Below are 25,251 nucleotides of genomic sequence, written 5' to 3'. Positions count from 1 at the left end.
GGCCAAAGCAGCCGCACCAGGCTCTCTGCGGTGCAGTGATGAGGGTGTTGAGCTGGGATGTTGGGGACCCTGGTTCCATTCCTGAGCTAAGTGGAACACTCATGTGAGCCTCCCCCTGTTGTTCCTCCGGAAGCCTGTCTACCTTAATTAAATATTAATTGGCCTACAGTATAAGTGCCCAACAAGCAGCCCTGTGTGGTATGGTGCAGAGGAGGGTATTAGGTGAGGCTCCAGCCACGGGAGTAGGATATGATTCGGATTCCTGGCCTGGCCCCCATCCTCCAAGGAGCAGGATAAGGGGGAATTGAACCCAAATCTCCCACCTCCTGAGTGAGAACCCAAACCACTGAGTTACACAATGGGCCTGAGAGTTGCTGTGACCCAATTATTTAATGGAAGTGAAGCAGCTTCGGCAAGAGCAGCCCACTAGCACGTCCCTTCGCTCCACGAGAGCAGCCCACTAGCACATCCCTTCGCTCCATGACAAGCAAATGCACTTGAGCGCTCCCAGAAGCCTATCAAATCCCTTCTCCTCAGGCCCCCAGAGGAATGAAACCAGACCCCTCCCTCCCTCAAATGGCTGAGTATCCAAAACACCCAGTTATAGCAGAGGTCTCTATCCCCTTTGCCCCTGCTGGTTTGTGGGGCATTAGGCTGATACTTAATCTCACAGGCACCAGTTTAGCACCAAACTCACCGGATGGGGTCCAGGAGCAGCTTCCTGTTGTGGGTCACACACTGCGATAGGCACCAAGCTCTATAAACAGCAGGGCTCAGCACCCCCAGCCCTGCCTAGGGAGGGTCCCATTTTCAGCGGCCCAGCCTAAGCACCTAACTCAGGCTTTGGAGCTCCCAGCACCTAACTCAGGCTTTGGAGATCCAAGCACGTGCTGATGCTTTTCTAGGCATCTAAAAGTCCATTGTGAAACTAGTAACTGTTCTGATGTATTACATGGTGCAAACAAGCTCATCCTGTTATGTGGCTACAGACTTTTGCCTTAGCTGATGGCAGCAGAGTACAGGGAAATGCATAAAGTTTCTCCCCAGGGACTAAGTCTGTCCCAACCAGCCCTATTTTGAGGGCACAGTTACATATCAATTATATTTAGAAGCTTTCTGCCAATTTTGGACCAAAATTAAACAATGTTTCTTCATGTGGGCCCTGAGTGACATTCCCCGAGCCTAGCTCCACACTGAGCTTTGTGTCTGGTGGCCGGGCAGGGGCTGGCTCTGTCTCATTTGCAAACGTGGCCTGTTCTTGTCTGTCACCGCTGCCGGAAGAGAATGCCCAAAGGAACGACCTGGCGCCAGGGTAGGTTGTTTTCAGTGGTAAATTTCAGTGTTCGTTCTGTATGTACATAACGAAGTTACTCTAACTACAAAGCCCAAGTGGCGAATACCAGCCATCCTCTGTCCATCAGGAACACATGGGTGAAGTGACGTGACAAATGCCTGCCACAGGCGCTGCAGAATTCCTCTGCCATTTTACTTGGATTCACATTTTGAGAAATCTTCAGCACTCAGTTTTTTTCCTTTCAAACAACTTAGTTAAAAGCCCCCAGTGGCCCATCCCTGCTAGGGACTGGTGACAGCAGAACATGGCAAACGTCCCCTGAAGCGAGACTGGCTCCTGACAGGGATTTGTAATGGATCCTGGCCTGCAGTCTAAATGGTCACCTACACCTATTCCTTGATCAGTCATTAAGTAACGGCTGGGACCTGGCTCTTTCATGCACTCTAAGGAGGAGGAGGCCAGCACTGCGTTTTTGTTGCAATGACATATGTGGGTTGCAGCCCTCCCCGACCCACAGGGGAGACCCTGGCTGTTCCATTCCCTGCTTAACAGGGGTGATGCAGCTAGAGCCAATGTAGAGGTTGAAATGAGCTGAGTCCTGCTGAGAAGGCAGGAAGTCATCACAGCTGTGGGACGGACTGGGAGCAAGGATGTTGCAGCAGAGAGGAGCTGCAAAGGGAAGGAGAAAGACAGGGCTGTAATTTTAACCCTTCTGATATTGGCTGAACAGGCTGATCAGACACAGGTGGGACCTAACAGAAGTTGACATCAGCAGGTGCAATACCATCGAAATCACAGTTGGGATTCAGTCAGGTTTGGCTCTAGCTACCCTGCAGCTACAAAGGGCCAAACTGCCTCCTTGCACAATGGAGGGTTAGAGTTGCCCAACGTTAGAGGCCTCTGGTTTCCCCCAAACACCCAGTCTCACACCTGCTGAGCTACAGCAACCTCCCTCATTGCCCCCATCAGGTCAGAGGCTTCGTGCCAGAAAGAGGAGGGAATTTTTTCTTATTCCGTTTAGTGCAGTGCAAAAGAAACGGAAAGCTGGCTACAGCGTTATTCAAGTTACATTTACCAATGGCAGATGGCTCTAGCCAGCCCATACCTGCCCTCTTCACAGCAACTGCCTTGCGAAGAATGGCAGGAGAGGGCTTTGGCTTCCATCGCCTGTGCTCAGGTTGCTGGCACTTCCTTCCCCACAGACTCCTCCTCCCCCTCACCTGGCCCCAGAGGCGCAGCCCAAGCCCTTTCTCCAAGCATGGGCTGTGCATGTGAAAGCTGCCCAGCGGCAACCATATTAAATACACAGGCATGAACTACAGCTCCCTGGTGAGCACATGTCAAGGTGCCAAGTGGTTCAGAGATTAAATATGCCACTCCACTGGCACTTCAGGAACCTTCTCCTAAGGCACCAGTACACAAGAGGGTGGCAGCGTAAGCCTGTAGTTTGCAGACCTAGCTGCTGTTTCTTCTTTCCATCAGCACTGTTACTGGGGCTCATTTCTAATGGACAGGCTGGAGTTGGGTAGGAAGTCCAGCCCTTTGCCCTCCCTGTCAGTGTCGTACAGTCTTGCAGCCATAGGCGTGAGGCTGTGCCTGTTAAAAGTCAGATTTTTGGGGAGAGGAGGCGGCTATTTTTACTGGAATTTGTGAGCCCTCTTAGAACCGAAGGCCCCTTAAAGGGCATACCAGGTACACACAGCTGCTCTGTGCATCCTGACTGACAGCTTCACCCCCTTGGGAGTGAATAACAGAGCAAATGCCCCCTTGTTCCCCCTGCCTTTGTGTCATTGTGTGTACCCCAGTTCACATATTCAATAGGGCTTAGTAATTTAACCCCCCCAAACACCAGGCTGGCAGAGAGTTATTTAAGCCTCAGTGCACATTAAGGTAGCCCTGCACTTCAGTGGAATTATAGAAGGGTCAGTGGCCAAGAGGGTGCAAATTAGTCCCAGAGCCAGGGCTGTGGGTGTAGCAATTTTTGATCCAGTCTAACCACCCAAGAACCAAACCTTGCTCTCATGTTAGCACCTGTTGCAGAGGGCTGGCCTGTGCCATGGGGCTGTTGCTTGCACGACGGCATTCTAATGTCACAGGCCAATTAAATCCCATCCAGGACCTTCCAATAAACAGACATAGCCCTCCCTAGCTCAGAGAAAGACTTCTCAATATCCTGAGCTCACCCCACTGTGCCCAGGGAAGGCAGCATGGCACTAGGGCTGACAGCCTTACACCTAACTGCTGTTCTGATGACTGACTAACAGCAGCTGCAGCACTTGAGTGCATAGAGCAGCGCACACTTGGGTCCTGCCTCGTGAAGGCAGCGTGAGCTTTGCCCTTGACTTCAGGGGTAACAGGACCAGGCCCTAGGGCTCTGAGCCAAAGCCCATGAATCAGTGGAATGTTTTCACTGACTGCAGTGGCACTGCAGCAGCCTCAATATAAATACCAGCAGGTTTTGGCTTTTTGGTAGAGCAGCAGGTGTTCACTGCTAGAGCTCGGCTCCCAGCCTCCATGGAGCATGGGGGGCAGTCAGCTTTTGGGAAGGGGGTGAGCGCAGGATACAGGGCAGCCTCACAGTCCTTTCAATTATCGGACTTCGAGCAGGGCAGCCTTTTAGGAATGAGGCCAATCTCCATTTAACTGCCTTGTTATCCCATGAACACCAGCCCATCCCCTCTGCCTCTAGCTCATGGCTTCAGTTATACACCAGTACGTGGGCTACAGAAGATTATTTCCCATGGGAGAATACTACCTGCATCAAACAATTGATGGAAAAAATAGAGTATTTACCAGAGTGGCATCAAGTACATAGAAAATGAACCAACAACATAAACATCTGTCTGAGTGAGCCAAAAACATTAAATAAATAAAATCCAGAAGGCCAGGAACTGACATGAGACGCACAGCTGGGGAAATCCACCACAGGACATAGGGCTTCCACCCTTTGACCTAGAAGGATATGCAATCACCAGCATTCTGTAACTCGAAGGTCAGGAGTCAGGGTAAGCAGCGCACTGTCTCCCCAGACATGTTATTCCCCAACGAGGCACTATGTTAAAAAATTTTAAAAAATACACCTGTATGTTATATAGTGTGACTCATCAGAATCCTGGTCCACTGTCTACATAGGCACAAGGGGGGAGGGTTGGGTTGGTCAGGGCCAGGCTGCAGGATGACAGGCATGATCAGATAAATACAGGCACAGAGCTGAGGTTGCTGACAGTCAGGTGCCGGATATTGCCATTGGAGCCCTTGGGGATGTCCTCCATCCTGCAGAGGATGTACTTGGTGAGGATCTTGCGGAAGGTGCAGCGGAAATCCCTGATCTTATAGGCGTAGATAATGGGGTTGATGACGGAGTTGGCGTGGGACAAGATGATGGCCACGTACATCACCCAGTCGGGCTTGTTGTGGGCAAAGTCCTGGTGGAAGTAGGTGATGCAGTTCAGGATGTGCAGGGGCAGCCAGCAGAAGGCAAAGAGCCCGACGATGATGGCCAGTGACTTGGCCGCATTGACCTCCTTCTGGAGGGTAGTCCTGGAGTGACCCGTCAACTCCATCTTCCGCAGCTGCTTGCAGGCCACCATGAATATCTTGATGTAAATGCCCAACATGATGAAGAGGGGGAGGAGCACACAGCCAAAGAAGTTGAAATAGACCATGTAGCTCATGGGGACCACATTCTCAAAGAGACATTTTATTAAGCAGCCGTGCTGCTGCGCCGAGCTGTTCGTAGAATTCTGGCAGGGTCTGTTCTGCCCATCAGGGGCTCTGTTCCAGCCCATCAGGGGGGTCAGTCCAATCCCAAAGGACAGGAGCCAGAGAACGGCAATGAGCCATCTTGCCCGTTTCCCAGTCACCAGGCTCTTGTATCTACACACCAAGAACAAAAAAACCCAAATCAATCCATGAAATAAATGAGCAGTCACAGCTCTGAACGCTTCGATCACAAGGTAACCCCAGACAAGGCTGCAGCAGCCCCACCACCCCCACCCAGCAAAACCCCACCACTGAGCACCTGTGTAGACCAAAGCCAGAATTGTTTTGAAAATGTCTAGTGATTTTGGGTACCTTTGCAGGGGCCTGATTGTCAGCAAGTGCTGAGCACCCACCCTCTGAAAAATCAGCCCCCTTTCAGGTGTCTCTAGGTGGGTACCTACAATTTCTAGGCCTATATTCTTGGCCTATATTACTAGGGGATAATCCCACCTCTTTGGGGTAACACATGGGATAGTCCCAGCTAAGAGCTTCCAATGGTCCCAGGCATCTAGTGATAGTTTCACAAATCCCCTGGCCTCTGTTTCCAAGATCAACCTAGTCCTGAAAATTAGGAGCGTTAGTGTGGGTGCGAATGAATGGTAGAAAGTAGGCCAAGGTGACTTCACCAGTCCCACTGGGCAGCCCCAGTCAGACTCCATTCTCAGTGAGCAACCAGTTAAATCAGTCCTAAGTACATCAGTCCGTCTGCGCCTGTGAGAAGGGTAGGGCGTAGGGAAATGAAAAGCAGACTGCATGCAAGGCCTCTTCATTCACACTCTCCCCCACCCCCCAACCACATCCACCCCGCACCTTACACTGTACACGCCGAGGAGTGGAGGATTATTGCCTTCAGGTGAAGCCACTATTGGAGCAGGACAGCTCCACAGTCTGAGCCAGTTTGTGTGCTGGTGCTTTGTAAGTACACCATCACTATATATATTCCTGCAGGTTACAGGCCTAAGGGTGTGTTTGTGCTGCAGTCAGAGATGTGACCGCGCCACATGTGGACATACCCAAGCTAGCTTTGATCCAGCTGGTTTAAACAACAACAGCCGCCGAGAAGGCACAGCAGCAGCGTGAGCGGGCCAGCCCCACCCAGCACCTTGGGTCTGTATCCAGGACTAACCCACTCAGTTCTGGAGATCAGGGTTAACTCAGGTCTGCCCACATGTGCAGCAGTCGCACCCCTGCCTGTAGTGCAGACATACCCTATGGTCAGCTGGCCTGCCCAGCACTAAGGCTAGATTGTGAAGTAGGGTAACCAGGCAGCAAATGTGACAAATCGGGACGGGGGGTGGGGAGGTAATAGGAGCCTATATAAGAAAAAGACCCAAAAATTGGGACTGTCCCTATGAAATTGGGACATCTGGTCACCCTACTTTAAAGGTATTAAGGCACTTGCACCTTTGGGCACCTCTGAAAAATCCCATCCGCACCGGACCCCCATTAAAATGGGAGTTAGGCATTTAGACTGAAAATTCCTACTAGGTGCCCCTCTTCATCTTTCTAGCCTTCACTGCTTTTTGGGCTGTACAGACATAACCAGGACTTGATTACGTTAAGCTTGTAGAGATTAATGGTGCCACTTGTTAAGCTAATGAAGTGATCCTGCAGTAACTAACAGGGGCTTTTCAGTCTGTCCTGTCCCTCATGAGCAAATTTGCCAACTACCAAAATCAAGTCACTAGTTGATACAGAGCAGGGGTGACAAGAGCTGATTTAATTCTCACTTCCAACATCTGATCACGTTCGTATGAGGTCTCAGTGGCAGCCCTGACAGGGGCCTCAGAGGGGCTCTGGGATTAACCGTGTTATCTTGGGTCTCATCACCTCAGCCCCACCTCAGCCTGTCCCTCGAATGCACTGGGGTGTCCCAGGGGACACAATGGACCCAAGACAACCGGTACCTGCAGTGGCACCCACAGCTTTTAACTTCATTATACAGGATTTGGCTGATGGAGCAACATTCCAGTCATGTGACATCCCTCCCTAGGGCCCAGCTGCTGAATTAACAGAGGGAGTAGAAATGTGTGGAAACTATGGAAACGGCAAACCCCAAACAATGGGCTCATTGGACTGTATGCACCAAGCTGCAGCCCACACAGCAATTCTGTGGCTGGATACACAGACACCCGGAAGGGCTGCACAACACCAGGAACTGGAAGTGACTGTTGATGAGTGAGTGAAAGGTTTTACAAACATGGATTTGTGCAATTGTCCCTGTGGGCTTGCCTCAGCTTCCCCACCTGTCAGAACAGGGGTCATGTCACCTCCCTGCCTCACAGGGACCATGGCCTTACAGTTATAAATACATGCAAAGGACAAGTGCCATAGAGAGGCCTGGCTGTAGAATATCGTCCAGGGCCCAAGTTTTTAAAAGCCATTGCAAGGCTTAAGTGATTTTTGACAGCTAAGTCCCCCTTTCAAAAGTGACTTAGGCTCCAAAGTGCCTATGTCCCCCTGACTTTCAATGAGACTGGGGTGATTGCAGCTCGTGTAGCCATATCCACACAAGCTTTTCTCTAGCTAGCAGTTCCCAGTAACAGCATGCAGGCTAGCCACAGGCCAGGTAGGTTTCTGTAAAGTGCACTGCAGTCCATGCTGCTGTGGCTTCACTGCTGTTGGTATTCACACTAGCTCCAGTCTGCCTGCATGGGCTGTACTCACACCTCCGACTGCAGAGGAGATGTACTCAAAGGCTGCCAGGGCCCAGCTCCACATGGTATCTAGGCCTCTACTTCCACCTGCTCAGTTGCCGTCTAACCCCCTAGGTGCCTACAGTTTTACCAGTCAGCATTCACAAAGCTCTGATGGCTAAGGAGCTGCTCCAAGCCCTGGCCAAGCTGAAGCCCCAGGGGCTCTGATGCAGGAGTCTCAAACTAGGTAGGAAATCCTGTCTTGCTAGCCAGGCCAGTCCTATCACTGCGCTCTGGAATCCTATTGCTGCAGACAAACCCCAATCCCACACCGGGGTCCCGGTTCCTCTGGGGGCACAAGGGAAGAAAGCACTTTACACAGCCCTGTTTCTGCTGCCCCACAAGGGAACTGCTTCTCTCCCAAGCTAGAAAACTAGCTTGGAAACTTGAAAGAAAACTTGACAGCCAGATCCCATGAAAAAACAGACAGCAAATCAGCGCAAGGCCAACAGCTCTGGGTACAATTCGATCAGACCCCAAGCTCAGCTCAGACCTCTGGAAATCCTGCTTTTTGGGAGGTATTGGGGGAGAGAGGGAAGCCTGAGGCAAGAAAGAATCTGCGAGGCCAAGAAGAGTCCTGTCTACAGCCAATTAGGCTGCATTCATAATGGAGCACCCCCTGGCTTGCCCTGCCCCTCTCTCTGTTCACTTCACTTTTGTTTACTCTGGACTCCTCTCCCTGCCTTTCGGAAGAGAAATGTCTGAGGAGGGAGGGGGCCGGGTTCCCACAGAACTGCAGCTGTACATGCTGCGTGTGAACAGCACTGGAACAACCTCGGTGTCCTCTTGGAAGACAGACACACACACACACACAGTCCCAGTTCAGCCAGTTTTGTCCCAAGCATATAGGTCAAATACAAACCAGCAGGAAACAGCAGCATCACCCAGGTGTGTCTCAGCTTTAACGCGCTATACTAGGCTAGAGATTGAAGAGAAGGGATGTGAACTACAGGCCATGTGTTATACCCATGTCTTCTACTGCATGAAGCTAGCTAGGCTCGATTCTCTCAGTGCCCTAGATGGCTGGGGAATTGCTGCCCTGTTTCACAGGTGGGATAAACACAGGACCAGCGAGTTTATGTCCAACATTTCCAACAGTATCCACTAACTCAGAGTGCCGTCATGCTTGGGCCCGGCTGGGAGCCCCCAGCTGTGGTTCTGAGAGCTGGGCACTTTCAGTGTTCGTTTGGATCAGCAGCCTGGAAAATCCCACCATCACTAATGGTTGATTAAAAGAGATCGAGCCCACGGTGTAAATGCCTGTTCTCCAACCTGGAACAGCTTTTTGGGGGGGGAGGGAGGGAGATCTCAAAACCCTTCCAAGGGGAGAGCATACAGGAGTCAGGACACTGGGCAGCAGGCTCCTTGGTTCTGTTCTTGATTCTGCTGCTTACTCAACTATGTGACTGTGAGCAAGTCACTTAGCCTCAGTTTACTCCTCTGAGTGAACTCCCATGGGTGTTGTGAGGTTACTGTAAGAACAGGGGGGAATGGGGCTCATACAGGCAGAGAGACCATGGGAGTCGGGTGGTGTGCAGCACAGCACTCCCCAGAGGTGCTTGTCTCTCTCCAAACAAGTGAGGCTGCGTAATGAAAAGCAGATATGGCCCATCAAAGGGTCTTGAAACCCAGTGAGTCATGAGGCCACTGAGGGACACGCTGCTTCTGGCCATGTGACATTAAGTGCTGTCACGCCTTGAAAACATACCCCAGCTGAGTCGTCTTCCGTCTACTGCTGCCCCCGGACACTTCCATGGAGATAAGGCTTCTGCCAAAGGTTTGTAAAGTGAATTAAGCAGCCACGGATCTTTCTGAGCAGTTGCAACCACGACTTGTTTATTTGAGTGCTGCTCATTCTTAACCAGCAGAGACAAACAGGGTTGTGGCCAAAACCAGATTTAACCAGAGCCCTCTTGCCAGTGCAAGGAAGAGAATGGAAAATGTCCTGACTGCATGAGCCAGAACAGAACAATGCCAACAGCTGCAGGCCGTGTGGGCTCAGGAAAGAGCTGGTGGCAGTTAGAGGCAGCAGCTCACGGTGAACTCTCTGCCCCTGGAACTAACTTAATTCTGCTGGTGGGTATGGCAGGAGCACATTGCAATGCCTCAGGCTCATCCCACCACCTCCTGGCTCTCTGTGGACTGACTGCAAACACTGTGTTCGTGCTGCGTTGCCGTGTTGTGTTTGGGCTGATAAATCCTGGTTCTCTTCCCCCATTGCAGGAGCAGCACAAACTAACGTGCCGTCCACGAGCATTTGTGCGAGGAAGTTGCGTCATTCAGATGCTGGCAAGAAGCAGACACAAACAGGACATGATTACCATGTTCCTCTACTTTTTTACGTCCATGTGTGGAATGAATTTTGTTATGTGCACCAATATGGCAGTGCTGTGTGGTGGGGTGGGGCCGAGGGGTTCGGAGTGTGGGAGAGGGCTCAGGGCTGGGGCAGAGGGTTGGGGTGTGGAGGGGTGAGGGCTATGACTGGGGTGCAGCTGGGGATGAGGGATTCAGGCTGCCCCGGGGCAAGAAGACTCTCCTCAGCCCTCTCACACCATGGCAGCTCTGGGGCCAGAAGAGGCGCCTCTCCCTGCTGTGGACCTGCACGCCCCCTACCTCTCTCCTCTCCAGTCCAGGCCACGGTGTCTGTGCGCCTGCATGGCCCTTGATAGCCTGCTGTGCGGCCTTAGGGTGTGAATGGGGCCAAAATGAAGTCATGAAATGTTCAGTGAAAAACGTTTTTCACTGATCACTTAAGTTAAGACTGAACCAACAGGCTCGACAGATCTCAGTGGACCTCAGCAAGGTCAGCTGCAGTCCTAACCTGGACTTACTCTCCCTCCCTTGCCCCCATATTTTAAAGGAAGCCTTGGCCCTTTAGATACATATTTCCCCCAAAAAGCAAATCTCTAAGGTCCTCATTGGACAAAAGGCCCAGATCGTCACAGATATTTAGGCACCTAACTCCCACTGAAATCAAATCCCTTTGAAGGTCTGGGCCAAAGCACTTGAGGACGTGGTTAAGTGACTTCAGTGGAAGATAAGCACATGCTTAAGGTAAGGACAAGCCTGAGATCAGGATACATGTGCTTTATTTCTTTCAAAACAGTTGTCAGCTGCCCGTTGCCCAGGAACTACTCTACACTAACAACTCAATATGTGCACAACCCCTCAATAACCAACCAGTACCCATGCACAACCAAGGGGGGGTGGGGGGGAATAACTGTAGGAAAACTGATTTTGGATTGAGTTTTTTTCTGATAACTAGAAGCAGGAAGGGGCCAGGGGTGTCCCAAGCTCTGAAAACTCCTTTAACAGGCTCCAATCAAATCCCCTTCTCTTGCTATTATTACACAGGGAAGTATTAAAGTAAATTTACTCACCTAAAGCTGCTCAATTAACCCACAGCAAATATTGAAACTACTTGATGTCTCTGCCTAGAAGTAACAAGAGTTATTGTAGTGTAAATACCAGCTGGTTATTTAAGAGTGATACATCGTGGTTAAACAACCTGGCAATAGATTGGTTCCTTTTACACAGGTAGGTAGGTTTAATAATCAATTAGTAGCTAATTAGCTCTGCCACTGCTCAAGGATCTGGACTGATTGCTAGACATGTCAGCACCATCCCCAGCCACTGGGATCATCTGCTGTTATGCAGCATCTCTGCTCCGGCCTCGAACCAGTAAAGGCACCTCTCACATTGCTGCCACCTTTGCTACAGCGCCTGGCTTGGTGAAGAGCATTTCTCTGTGGCATAAGGGAACCAGCATCTCTCCTGCATGTGGCTCCTGCACCATCAGGAGCAGGACAGATGGCAAAAGCGGTTTATTTCACTAGCCGTTCCCCAGCTAAATGGCCCTAGTTTCACTTTGTCACATCCCAGGGGCAAAGTGCATTTGCTTTCACAGACCAGCTTGGGCCCACTGGTGACGCCACATAGGAGCATCTATCCCAGAACAAAGCGCTAGGTCCTGTCAGAGGCACCTGTCCATGGAGTGAATCTGCTGAGCACGTAACATTGAGGTTAGCAAAGGCAGAACTAGCAGCAGACTAACAGGCCTGATTGTTTTATCTGTCCAACACCACAGGCTGTGTGGCCAAACAGAAGGGGGCTGCTTTGCCCGCTGGCTACTGTGCTTTGGCACATCACACTTCATGATCATTGACTATTTCTACTGCAGTAGCACCTAGGGGCCCCAGCTGTGCAACAGGGGCCAATTGCACTAGGCACTGTACGAACAGAACCCTCCGAATGCTTAGGAGCAGTGAGGTGGGATGGGGGGTGACTAAGTCAGCGCCCCCGGGTCTCTTTCCCAGCATTGCACTAATCACCCTGTCACACCCTTCACACCAAACTACCTACAGGCACTCTGGGCTAGTGCATTGAGAACAGCACTCAACTGCCACTTCGCTGTATGACAAAGAGCAAGTCACTTGGCCTTTGTGCCTCAGTTTCCCCTTATGTAAGGTGGACGTGATGAGGAAAAAAAAATCAATGTTTTTAAAGCACCAGGCAGGGGTTGGCTATTGTATTTCTGAAACTGTAAACTTGGGGTAAGAGGGGCAGAGCTGGGGAGGCTGTGCTGGTACAGGGCGTCAGAGAGCGTTTGTTTAAATGCTTGCTTTGTTTTTTGAAAACGGAGCACAGTTTTTAAATAACAGAGTTAACTGTTCCACCCCCAAGTTCTCCCTGACCCTGCTGGAGCATTCCACTCCCCACTGGAACAGAGCCTCCTGCTCCACCCCCTGCAGCTCCAGCTCTGGGTCATCCCTGGCTCAGGCAAGGGACGGGCTCCTGCCCCTACATGCTTGACTAAGCTCAAGTCTACACTAGAAACCTTTGCCAATACAGTAACTCCTCGCTTAACGCTGTAGTTGTGTTCCTGAAAAAATGCTACTTCAAGAAAAACGGTGTTAAGTGAATCCAATTTCTCCATAAGAATTTTCACACACACACACACACACACACACACACACACACACACACACACACACACACACACACACACGTTTTAAACAATTTAATACTGTACAGAGCAATGATGATTGTGAAAGTTGGTTGAGGTGGTGAAGTCAGAGGGTGGAAGAGGGTGGTATATTTCCCAGGGAATGCCTTGCTGCTAAATGATGAACTAGCACTCGGCTGAGCCTCAGGGGTTAACACGTTGTTAATGTAGCCTCACACTCTACAAGGCAGCACGAATGGAGGGATGAGACACAGCATGGCAGACAGAGACACACACACACACACACGGTGTATGTGAGAGAGGGAGACGTGCATTGCCCCTTTAAGTAGGCTGACCTCACTCTAAGTACATTGCCTTTTTAAGTAGATCAGCAAGATGAGGCAGCACCTGCTTCCTGCAAGCTCCCTCCCTCCTGAGCCCTGTGGTATCCCCCCTGCTCTGTGGAGATGGGGTACAGGAGTGGAGGGAGGTTGACACCCTGACATTAGCACCCCTCTTCTCCCCCCCTGCACAGCAAGCAGGAGGCTCTGGGAGCAGCTCCAAGGCAGAGGGCAGGAGCAGCACAGGGCAGTGGGGGAGGGACAGCTGAACTGCCCCACAATTGCTACCCTGCTGGGTGGCTGCTGCACAGGGAACTTAGGGGAGCTGATAGGGGGCTGCTGGTCCACCCTGGTTCCAAGCCCCCACCAGCCAGCTCCAAGGGGCTGCTCTCTGCAAGCAGTGGACAAAGCAGGCGGCTGCCAAACAGCGTTATACAGGAGCATTGCGCAACTTTAAACAAGCATGTTCCCTAACTGATCAGCAACTAACAGCGAAAACTGGGATGACGTTAAGTGAGCAGGATTTTTTTAAAAAACAAACGAACAAAAAACCCACATCTATACTGGCAAAAGCCCTAGCGTAAATGCAGTTATATCGGCATCAAAGTCTTTTTCTGGTTCCGCTCACTGAACCAGTATACCCAGACACTGGTTTTACCAGCATAATTGTGCCTGCAGTAGGAGATTTGCCATTTCGAGTGGAAACCTAGCCTGCCCTGACGCCTGCTCCAGGCTCCTGCCCCGGTTGAGCGAACGCTGTTTGGAGCAGAGATGAGCTCCTTGCCGGAAACTGCTGCTTTTCAGGTCTGTGCTAGGAGTTTACGCTGGAGCAGTGACACTGATTGCTGCCCACTGAATCCCCATGGTGCAGACAAGACCTTAGACTGAGCAGTTCCAGTCTCCGACAATCCAGACAGCAAGTCGCAAACATCTCAGTGTGGAGACAAGACTGTCCTTGTCAAAGTGACGTTGCTGCGTCTCAGGAAGACAGTGCTGCACAGAGACAGCAATGATGGAAGACAGACCCTAGAGTCCAACTCAGCCCTGCTCTAGCTCCACAGGCCGTGGTGCACTAAACTCTGTGGAGAAAACCTGTGCTCTCCTGTCCTCTCCGAGCACCTCTCTCCCTGCCCGTTTTGTCCAGCGCCGATATTGCAGGGTGTTAATTAACTTGGTCGCCTCCTGCTGGCCTGGGCAAAAGGGCTGTGCAGCAGCAGAGCACCAAATGCTCCATCGCTCTGATATAAACGAACTGTGACTATGGAGGCCTTCCTATTTCAAGGGTTGCAGCGACAGAGTGGAGTTTTCGAAGCCCCTTTAGTGGAGGAGAGCAAGAGCAACTGCTCCATCAACCCTCAGATTCCTGTTATCTGTGTGCAATTGTATTTAGCATCCTGCTCTGTTTGTTTGTTCTGTAACCATATGACTGAGCATCGTTGCTTCTTGCCTGGAGGACTCCCATGGAAACGAGATGACAGCTCAACTGGAATTTCCTGGTAGAACATTTTAATTAAATCAGGAGTGGCAACTAGGAGGAGGGAAAATGAGCCACTTTTTCATTTTAACAGGGAAAGAATCTGAATTGGGAGTGAGTGTGGGGAAGCACTGTCTAGTGGTCAAAGCACAGAGAGAGGAGATCCCGGATCTATTCCCAACTCTGCTGTTTGATCTTGGGCAAATCACTTCCCTTCTATCCCCCTGTGACACATGGGGGACCAGTCACATGTCCCTGCCTTGCATGGGGGAGCTGAGGCCTAACACGTTAAGGGCCTTTGAGAGCCTTGGATGGAAGGTACAATCAGCACATTGAGTATTGTCAATAAGATCCATTTCCCCAGGCTCAAGTTCCTGCAGCAGCTCAGACCAAGACTCTTTACCCATAATTCCTTATAACCAGGGGATAGGAGCTAGTGTAACACAGACAGAGCTGGAACACGACCATGCATTATGCTGTCAAGCACAGCTGGACTGAGAGATACAGAGGCTTCCCCAATCCTGGCTTAGACAGCCTAGAGAACACACCCAAACCCTCCCACGTGCGCCTAGCGCCATTGTGCAAGAACCGGGTGGGCACTGTGGCCACGGACATGGGAATGAGCCTTTCAAGCAAAGAGACGGTGGAAGCCACAGCCTGAAGCAGGAGCTAACGTTCACCGTGGGAGCAAGCAGGGGCAGCATCAGGGTAAGAATCACATGCGGAGCTGTGCACTCCCAGCTCCCATCGGCAAGCCACAGATCTAGGCCTCATGTGTTTAACTTTGCCCTTGCCCCCAATACCTGCTGAGCTTACAAAGGAATGTAGGACAAATCTAATGTACTTTTCACCACTGCTGTTCCATCTGTCTGTGGTCGGGCCAGGATGGACTGACAGGTTGGTCAGTGAACACCTGCTAACTGACTGCAGATTGCTGTCCCATCGACATCACATAGTGTGGACCCTGCAGTAAGCAGATCTAAGCTATGTCGCTTTGAGTTGTGCTATTCACGTAACTCAAATTGCGTAGCTTAGATCGAATTTCCCCTGTAGTGTAGACAAGGCCTTAAACAAGTTAGATATCTTCAGGTCACCAGGGCCTGATGAAATTAATCCTAGAATACTCAAGCTGACTGATGAGATATGAGCCATTATGATTATCTTTGAAAAGTCATGAAAGACTGAAGAGATTCCAGAGGATTGGAAAAGGGAAAAATATTGTGCCAATCTATTAAAAGGGAAATAAGGACAACCCAGGGAATTACAGACCAGTCAGCTTAACTTCTGTACCGGAAAGATAATGGAACACATAGTTCTGCAATCAATTGGCAAATATCTAGAAGATAATAAGGTGATAAGTAACAGTCAGCATGGATTTGTCAAAAACAAAGTGTGTCAAACCAACCTGATAGCCTTGTGGAGGGGGGAATCAACAGATGTGATATATCTTGCCTTTAGTAAAGCTTTTGATACTGCCTCACATGACCTTCTCATAAACAAACTAAGAAAATGCAGTCTAGATGGAGCTACTATAAGGTGGGTGCACAACTGTTCCCAGAGAGTAGTTATCAGTGGTTCAGAGTCATGCTGGAAGAGCATAATGAGTGGGGTCCCACAGGGATCAGTTCTGGGTCTGGTTCTGTTCAATATCTTCATCAATGATTTAGATAATGGCATAGGGAGTACACTTACAAAGTTTGCGGACTGTACCAAGCTGGGAGGAGTTGCAGATGCTTTGGAGGATAGGATTATAATTCAAAATGATCTGGACAAACTGGAGAAATGGTCTGAAGTAAAGAGGGTGAACTTCAGTAAGGACAAATACAAAGTACTCAAGAAGAAACAATCAGTTGAACACATACAAAATGGGAAATGACTGCCTAGGAAGGAGTACTGTGGAAAGGGATCTGGAGGTCATGGACCACAAGCTAAATGAGAGTCAGTTTAACACTGTTGCCCCCTTCCCCACAAAAAAAAAAAACAACAAAAACATCAACACATAATGCAGAGTCAACCTGTGGAACTCCTTGCCAGAGGATGTTGTGAAGGCCAAGACTGTACCAGGGTTCAAAAAAGAACTAGATAAGTTCATGGAGGATAGGTCCATCAATGGCCATTAGCCAGGATGGGCAGGGGTGGTGTCCCTAGCCTCTGTTTGCCACAAGCTGGGAATGGACAACAGAGGATGGATCGTTTGATGATTACATGTCTGGTTCATTCCCTCTAGGGCACCTGGCATTGGCCACTGTCTGAAGACAGGATACTGTGCTAGATGGACCTTTGGTCTGACCCAGTATGGCCGTTCTTATGGGATGTATTAGCAGGAGCACTGTAAGCAAGACAGGAGAAATAATTCTTCTGCTCTAGTCCACACTCATTAGGCCTCAACTGGAGTATTGTGTCCCGTTCTGGGCATCACATTTCAGGAAAGATGTGGACAAATTACAGAAAGTCGAGAGAAGAGCAACAGAAATTATTAAAGGCTTAGAACACGACCTATGACGGAAGATTGAAAAAATTGAGTTTGTTTAGTCTGGAAAAGAGAAGACTGAGAGGGGACATAACAGTTTTCAAGTACATAAAAGATTGTTACAAGGAAGAGGGAGAAAGATTGTTCTCTTTAATGTCTGAGGATAGGACAAGAAGCAATGGGAGGTTTAGGTTGGAAATTCGGGAAAACTTCCTAACTGTCAGGGTGGTTAAACACTGGAATAAATTGCCTAGGGAGCTTGTGGAATCTCCATCATTGGATATATTTAAGAGCAGGTTAGACAATCACCTGTCAGGGATAGTCTCTGGATAATACTTAGTCCTGCCATGAGTGCAGGGGACTGGACTAGATGACCTCTCGAGGTCCCTTCCAGTTTTATGGATACAGCTACCACGCTCCCATTCCTTTAGTCAAGCTTTGCTGGCAAGGTGACCCTCAGGGATGCTCCCAGAAATATGAAAATACCTCCCTGACTTACTCTCACTGTAGGAAGATTCCCACTCCTGGAGCTGACCTTGTCAGACTGCAGGGCTGGCAGGGGTGAGAACAAAGGAGCTAGAGCCATGTACGAACCGCACTGCTGTCACTGTGGTACTCACAGCCCCCTGGCCTGCTGATGCCTTCAGAGACTGACTCTAGGTACCCAGCTGGTGCCCAAGGCAGCGAGTTAACCACTCCAAACCTCACAGCAGCAGCATGCAAAGAACTCAGATCTTCTTGCTATAACAGCACAGATCCCTGCTGCTTGAGTGAAAGAAACAGCCATTAGCAGTAGGGGAGTTATGATACACAGCTGAGCTGGTTTGATTCTAACCTGTAGGGGGCAGTGCAGCACCAACACATTGCCCACACCCCATTACAGCATCACCTATCAGACACACCATGTCCCACTACAGCCAAGCGAGGAGCAGAGTGATCAGAAGGATGGCAGAGCAATAGACAATCCAAGTCTTTCTCCTAGCCAGGGGAGGGTCTAGTCAAAAAGCACATTAAAAAGCTTCAGGAAAGGTCTCATCTAGTCCTGGCTACCCACAAAAACAGCAGGCATCTGGTACTCCTAGCTCTCAGCACAGCCCTCTGCATGCCAGCCCCATGACCAGTCCACCCGGCACGGAGCCCTGACCAGCATCCCACACAGCCTAGTTACACCTCGGATGGGCGCAATTTAGCAGCTGGAATCTCCCTGCATTACAGCTGGCTGGGGAAGCCCTAGGAATCAGACACTTCCCTCCCATGACTAGATCTGGCACCACTCAAACCCAGCCAGCATCCCAGGGCGTGACCCCAAGCAGGGGCCAGATCCCTAAGCTGCTTGGCACGAGCCAGCTGAGCAATGCATGGCAAGTGGCCAGTGACCACTGACCAGATGCCCAATGACTCTGATGAACCCACAGGGACATGGTGGGAGTCATCCCAGATGGACTACCTCAAACCCCTCACACATGTCTGTGATCCATGGTACCGGCGGGTGGGAGCAAGTGGGACAGAGAATACAGTGTGCGCAGGCGAGTGGGACTGTGCCGGGGAGTATGTTTGCAGATATGCAAGTCTCTGCGTACGTCAGAGCGGGGAGTGGCTGGGTGAAGGCAATGCTTTCTCTGCCCCAGGTCTAGACGTGCAGTTCACTGTGTTAACCTGGCGGTCCTACAAACAGAATTACGGGGGAAGGGGGAAGATGTCACAATGGACTGGCAGGTTATTTGCGGCTCCTGCCATGGGGTTGACATCACTAACAGGAACAGCAGCAATAATCTGATCTTTAGCACTTGCAAAGCCCGTGAGCCTGTCTCTGAATTGTAAAACAGGTGGGGAGGGAAGAGTGCGCCTCTGCAGACACAGCTGGGCCTGCTAATTCCTGGCACATCTGCAGCACCCTGCACCCTGCTGGCTGCTTGGTGAGGGAGGTTGTGGCTGATGGCACATAGGCTGCTCTGTGTTCTCTCACTATCCCGAAGTCTGTGCCGGGGATTTAAAAGGGACATGGCAGAGCAATCAGAGGGGACACATTTCTGTGCTTCATGCCCGGCCCTGCGTCTGCAGCCTATGACTCCTCTACTCACCATGCCGCTCTCCGGGCCTGCAGACGCACAGTGTGATGTCCAGGGGCAGCGACCAGGCTGACCAGCAACTCTGTGGTACTGAGATATCCTGATCAGATCGATAGGAGGTGTCTGTGTTCTGCTCGGAGTGGAGCTGACCCCAAACACGGAGCCTTGTCTTCCTACATTCCAGCTGGGAAGGGCTGGAGGAAGAACAGGACTGGCACAAACTTCCCCACAGAAACTGCAGCAAACTCCTGCCCTCCTGCTGATGGGCTTTACGCACTTGCCTGCTCCCTGCACGGAGCACGACCTGCATGGGTGCTACATAGCCTGAGCTTGCCGGTCGCCAGATGTCCTAGGTAGTGATACATTCATGAGGAAAGGTGCTTCCTGCACTACCCAGCGAGGCCGGGGCAGAAAGAGGAACCAGGTGCCATCCCACACTGACAGCAGGCAGGCACACAGGAAGGGGAAGAAGCAGCCCACTTGCCAGAAGCCACCATGTGCGTTTTAAGCAAAGCACCCAAGCAGATGAGCACCCTCCGCCCTTCCCGTGCTAATGAACAAAGGAGAAACTCCAAACTCCCCAGCAGGTCGTGAACCCAGTCCCGTTCACCAGCACCCCCATCGTACAAAGGATACGCTAGAGGGGGCTCAGAAGAGCAACAAGAATGACGAAGGGCCCCGCAGAACTCATCTGAAGAGAGATGGGATGTTACCTTAGGAAGGAGACGTGTAAAAGAGGACACGGCAAAGTCTGTAAAAGACCAAACTGGACAGAGACAGGAGACTGAGCACTTCTGTTCTCTCATCTCAGAGCACAAGAACAAGGAGATGTTCAGTGCAATTAAAACCAAAACCAATAAAAGAAAATACTTTGCACAACATGATTCAGCTGGGAGCTCCTCGCTATAAGAACTCAGTGGGGCCAGAGGCTTAACAAGATTCAAAGAGGGAGTGGGCATTTCTATGGATAAATGTTTAGTCTTGTTAACACATTCTGGAAGAGATATTAACCCTTCTGCTTCCTGGCTTAAGTCAGTCTCTGTCAGAAACTAGGGTGACACCCATGCGAGGGGCAGATTATCATACACCTGCGACTGTGGGTTCTTGGCCCTTCCCTGAAGGAGCTGGTGCTGGTCACCGACAGACAGGAAACTGGACTAGATGGACCAGGGATCTGATCCTGTTGGGCAATTCCTGTGTTCCACATCTAGATGCAGTTAGCAACACAAAAACACACGAGTCCTGCTGCTTCTGGGAGGGAGAGAAATATCCCAAGATGGGGAAACTTTGGGACTATTCTGCGCTTCAGAGTACCTGACTCATACCCCGGGGTGAAGGAGCAGCCCTTGGGAGCTGGGCCCTGGGGCAGAGCACATACCTGGGGCATAGGGGGCAATGCTGCTCCCCTAAGTTAAAGAAGCTAGTGACTAATTTCTCTCTAGCTGTATAGATGGCACATCCCCACATCAGACATTTGCCCCCTGGGCTGTGGAGCCAAGCAGCGCTTGCTTTCTTGCAACTAGTTTATAGGCGGAGAGAGGCACAAGTCACTCAGCTTGGTCTCCCCCCCCCCCCCAAATCTCCAAATCCAGCCACTCTCTGGTCTTTCCTGAATTCCCAGCCCAGTCACTCCAGACACCTCATGCTGGCCTTCCCACCCCCACTGCTTAACATGAGCCAATTAAAGATATCTGGCTAATGCAAAGCGAAGCTGCAGAGTTCATTCCCCCTGCAAACAGCATCTGTGTGATGTTACAGGGCTGGTTTGTGGGGTGACATTCATCCCTGCTGAGGGCAATTGTGTAAAGGCCAGGGCCCCATGTAAGTGGTGCTTTGAGGATGAGGACAAGAAATGAAATCCCAATGGGTGGGAGAAGGGGAGCCAGCAAAGGACTTCTCTGTATGTTCCTAATGCAGAGTGGCAGCAGTACAACACGATCCCCCTGCAACACACCAGCTGGCTTCCAGCCTGCCCCAGCTCTGACCACACTTAGGGGAGCTGGGTCTCTGCAGCCCATTCAGTCCGTGGCCTCTGCCACAAGGGGGCACGCTTAGTGCCCACTGCACTGACGGCATGGACACTCGTTCACAGAGACAGATGAGTCGTTTCACACGAACCACCAGACAGGAATGGTTGGCACCCAATCCAGAGATTAAAAACCTCACAGCTCACTATGGAGTCAGTCACTCCCCTGAACGAGCCTTTTAGCTGGAAATACAGCTCCCCGCACGTTCATTTCCCCTGTAATTTAACAGCCAGCTTTCTGTTTCCACAACAAAACCCTCCTTCCACAAACAGCATGTGTGTCTAACTAGGGCAGCTGTTTGGACCAGGTCTCATTCACTGCCTAGCACTGGCTCTGGAGGACATCAGTCCTAGGAGATTTCCCTAAACCTTGTAACCAGGGCCCATGGATCGCAGCCCAAAGAGGTGCATAAACCCAGTCCTGACCCAACCTGCAGTTGCACAATAAACCTGCTGGAAAGAGAGAACAAAAAAAGAGGTGAAAGAAATATTTGCCTTGTCATCAGTTATCAGAAACGTTTTCCACCTCCGTCTCCACTCCCAGGATCAGGTTCGCGATAATCCCCCCTGAACACCTGCTCTTATGTTCAGCTAAACTTCCACCTGGGCAGCATTGTATTCCGAACCATGCAACTTCCTCAGCCAAGCTCTACAAAAGAGAGTCATGACACACAGACAGCGAGTTAGAATTTACAGCCCACGCTACAGCATCTTGCACGCAATGGGTGGTTTGATTAAACGTCCGGCTGAAAAGAGCCAAACTCCCTTTAGCTGCTCCCCTGCTCTAGATCAATTTAGAAAAAAATAAATAAACAGAGCAGACACTAAACCATTATCTGAAGCCAAAAACCAATTTACTCAGATTACCCCCATAGCTGGAAGGTAAATGATTAGCCAGTTTCAGATATGCTGACAAGTACTAAAGATACAGATCTGCCCCAGCTACAACACACACCATGGAATTTCCATTCAATTTGCTGATGACACATATACCCTCACCATGTGCTGCAGTTTTCCATTAGAGTTGTACATCACCTGTTGGATGATTAATGAATGTTTGTCAAGTGCATTGAGATTCTCTAAGGCAAGGTGACAGAAAAAGGCAAGTATGGTTATTCCTTTTAAAGTTATTTCTGAGTGCATGTTTTGCTCATGAAAATGAGACGCCAGAAACAAGCAGAGTACAGGCAAAAGACTGCCACAGACCTCTGACGTTCACCTCACTGCAAACCTGTGGCATCCCCTAATACCCTGACTCTGAAACCCTCCCCCCCAACTCTTCAATCCTACCCCCTGCTCTCATTTGCCATTCCAGCCCTGGACTCGCCAACACACAGCTCCGCTAATGCCTCTCAATCCCACCCCACCCACCCACCCCCGCCCACTATTGTAGTCGTCATCCAGTCATACCAATTTTGGTGGTGGTTGTGCAATAGGGACAGATGACCCCTCAACAAAAGTGAGGCAAACAAACTCTCTTCACTTGTAACTTGAAAAATCCAGGCTTTGGATGCACTTTCCAGATGCTGGGAGGCTGCTCCACAAACCCACTGTGTTAGTCCCAGTAAAGAATATATTTACTATGCTTCACCCAGTATGTTCCCGTCCCCAGATCTAGTGAGAGACCAATTCAGGTCTATTGTGATCCTATTTTGATTCGTTTCTTAGTTGTCAATTGGGGGGTAAGAGGAAGGAGAACTGATTTGTGTTGTTTGTTTTTTTATCAAACTTTGTGGGTTTCTTTTAAAAACCAGAACCCACAAAGTCAAACCCTAAGCACACCTACACCCCAGGCAGGTGGCACTTTCAGCAGAAGCCCATTTTCTCTGGAATAAGAGCCTGGTGATCTCAGAACATTGTGTGAACTGACTAGTACAGTGGCTGGGGCTAAGGAAACGTGACTTGCCTATTTCGCCTGCTGTTTGTAGAGTTGATATCTTGTTGGGTTTATGATTTATACACTCTCACTTCCTTGATTAGATAAAAAAAAGTGATTATACATAATGCCTGACACTTTGAAAAGTATCTGTGTTCAGCAAGATAGGATTTCAGCATTTGTACACTTACTACTCTTTCCCTTCAACCCAGAGCAGAATGATCCCTTCTGAACAGCTAAAAAAAAAGTCAGCCTATTTTGGGCTCAAGGGCAGGTGGAGATTCTGAGCAAGGTGGAAGGTGATAGATAGACTTATAACTAACTAATAAATTCATTTATATGATCACCCTCAGCCCCAACCTCTATAGGCAGGAAGGGCCGAGCTTACCAACAGAACGGAGAATTGTTCAAGAACACACTATAAATTAATCAAGCTATTCTCAAACTGAGAAGCAGGAGAAAGATGTTGGTCTGTTTTTCACTGCTTGGGAGGTGCTCAGATGCTATACTGATGGAAGCTATAAAAATACCGAGGTAGATTAGACAGCTATTCCCAGCTCTCTCATGGCTTTGTGGCCTTGGGCGTGGAAGATTTTCCAAAGAGCTCCACTCCCATTTAAAAAAAGAACAGGAGTACGTATGGCACCTTAGAGACTAACACATTTATTTCAGCATGAGCTTTCGTGAGCTACAGCCCACTTCTTCGGATGCACAGAACGGACTCGCAGATTCTTTGAGAGTGTGTGGCACAATCTGTCAGCATAGTCTGTGGGATATGTAGATTCTATGCATCCGAAGAAGTGGGCTGTAGCTCATGAAAGCTCATGCTGAAATAAATGTGTTAATCTCTAAGGTGCCACAAGTACTCCTGTTCTTTTGGCGGATACAGACTAACACGGCTGCTACTCTGAAACACTCCCATTTAGGCACCCAAAACAGGTGGGCAGATTTTTGACACAACGGGAACGGAGCTCTTTTGAAAGTCTGGCCCTGGGCCCCTGGCAGCCACTGCAGACAAAGCCTCCTGCATTTAAGAACAGAAGAATAGCCCTGCTGGGTTAGACCAGTGGACCATCTAGCTCAGTGTCCTGTCTTCTGACAGCATCTTCACCAGCACAACCCCTGCCTGCATGCAGTTGGTCCTTGACTGCTCCGTTCCTCCACCTGTAACACTCCCCTTGCTTTGCACCAGCGTGCTCAACTCCAAATGCCCACATCCTCACCCCTTACCTGAGCGGGATCTTGATAGCCAGGTACCTGTCGATGGCCACAGCCAGCAGGCTGAAGATGGAGCTCTGGGTCAGCACCAGCACGAAGCAGGCGAAGAAGAGGCAGCTGTGGAAATCCGTGTCGAGGCCAATGCTGATGGTGATGGCGAAGGGGATGGCCAGCAAGCCCACAGCGATGTCGGCCACGGCCAGCGACACCAGGATGTAGTTGGTGGCGTTCTTCAGGGTGCTGTTGATGGCCACAGCCCAGCACACCAGGACGTTGCCAGCAATGGAGAGCACTGCGATGATCAGCTCCAGCAGGATGTAGGCTGTGTTCATCATGAGGGCAGGGGATGCTCAGGTGGTGCTGGCTCTGTCCAGTCCAGGGCTGGGAGCCCTTACCATGTCTTTCCCAGGGAGGGGGCCGTCAGTGGGCGGTGGGCGCAGCTCGCCCCTGGCTCCGCCGGGAGCGCATGGTCCCCGTGTGGCTGGGCTCAGCAATGCCCGTGGGAAACATCTGCTGCACCCAGCGATGCCACCACCCAGCGAGCTGCGATCACGCCCCGCTGGCGGAGCCAGGAGAGCGGCTGGGCGCAGGGGTCCCCCCGCCGGGGCAGCAAGCCAAGGCGCTCGGCGGGCTGGGGGTGCTGTCCGCGGCCGGCCCCCGGGCGAGCGGCTCCTACGCAGACTTAGGGCTCCGCCGCTGCTATTTCTGCACATGGGGCGGGGGCGGCCGCGCGCGATTGGCGGAAGCGGCGCCCGGGCGGGGACCCTCCGTATTTACCGTAATGCCCCAGCTAGGAGTCTCTGCGCCGCCCGGCCCGCGGCGGGGCGCCCCCTGCGGGGGGCGGAGCCCGGCTAGTCCCGTACGCCCCTTGATCGCCCCCCAGGCTCGGGGTTGAGGGGCCAGGGCCGCCCGAGAAGAGGCGGTGGGCAGTGCCCAGGGCACGCCGGGCGCTGGGGCGGCGGGGGCAGGGCTCCGGGGCACGGGAAGGAAGGAGCACAAGGAAGTCTGAACAGATACAAGTGAGAGCCGGGAAAGCAAAGCCGAGCTGCTGCGGGGCTTGCTGGGGCCGGAGAGCCGGCT

At 50.9% G+C, this 25,251-nt stretch overlaps 1 protein-coding gene across 1 annotated transcript; it reads right to left on the bottom strand.

Moving 5' to 3' along the window:
* Nucleotides 1-1,437: 1,437 nt before the first annotated feature.
* On the bottom strand, nucleotides 1,438-24,939 carry ADORA2B (adenosine A2b receptor). Its single transcript, XM_030536690.1, has 2 exons — nucleotides 24,184-24,939; nucleotides 1,438-5,170 (listed from the first exon to the last, which is right to left on the bottom strand). Exons 1-2 carry the CDS (start codon nucleotides 24,504-24,506, stop codon nucleotides 4,483-4,485), a joined length of 1,011 nt encoding a protein of 336 aa, XP_030392550.1. The 5' UTR covers nucleotides 24,507-24,939; the 3' UTR covers nucleotides 1,438-4,482.
* Between the last annotated feature and the right edge of the window lie 312 nt (nucleotides 24,940-25,251).

Source organism: Gopherus evgoodei, chromosome 17, assembly GCF_007399415.2.
Source record: "Gopherus evgoodei ecotype Sinaloan lineage chromosome 17, rGopEvg1_v1.p, whole genome shotgun sequence".
Lineage (NCBI taxonomy): Eukaryota > Metazoa > Chordata > Testudines > Testudinidae > Gopherus > Gopherus evgoodei.
This window is presented reverse-complemented; position numbering and strand designations above follow the sequence as displayed.

Bases quoted from the DNA above. Each gene is read 5' to 3' on its own strand.
- ADORA2B (XM_030536690.1), bottom strand. From the start codon at position 24,506: ATGATGAACACAGCCTACATCCTGCTGGAGCTGATCATCGCAGTGCTC. The intron at 5,171-24,183 runs GTAAGGGGTGAG...CTTGGTGTGTAG, and splicing joins GCTATCAAGATCCCGCTCAG to ATACAAGAGCCTGGTGACTG.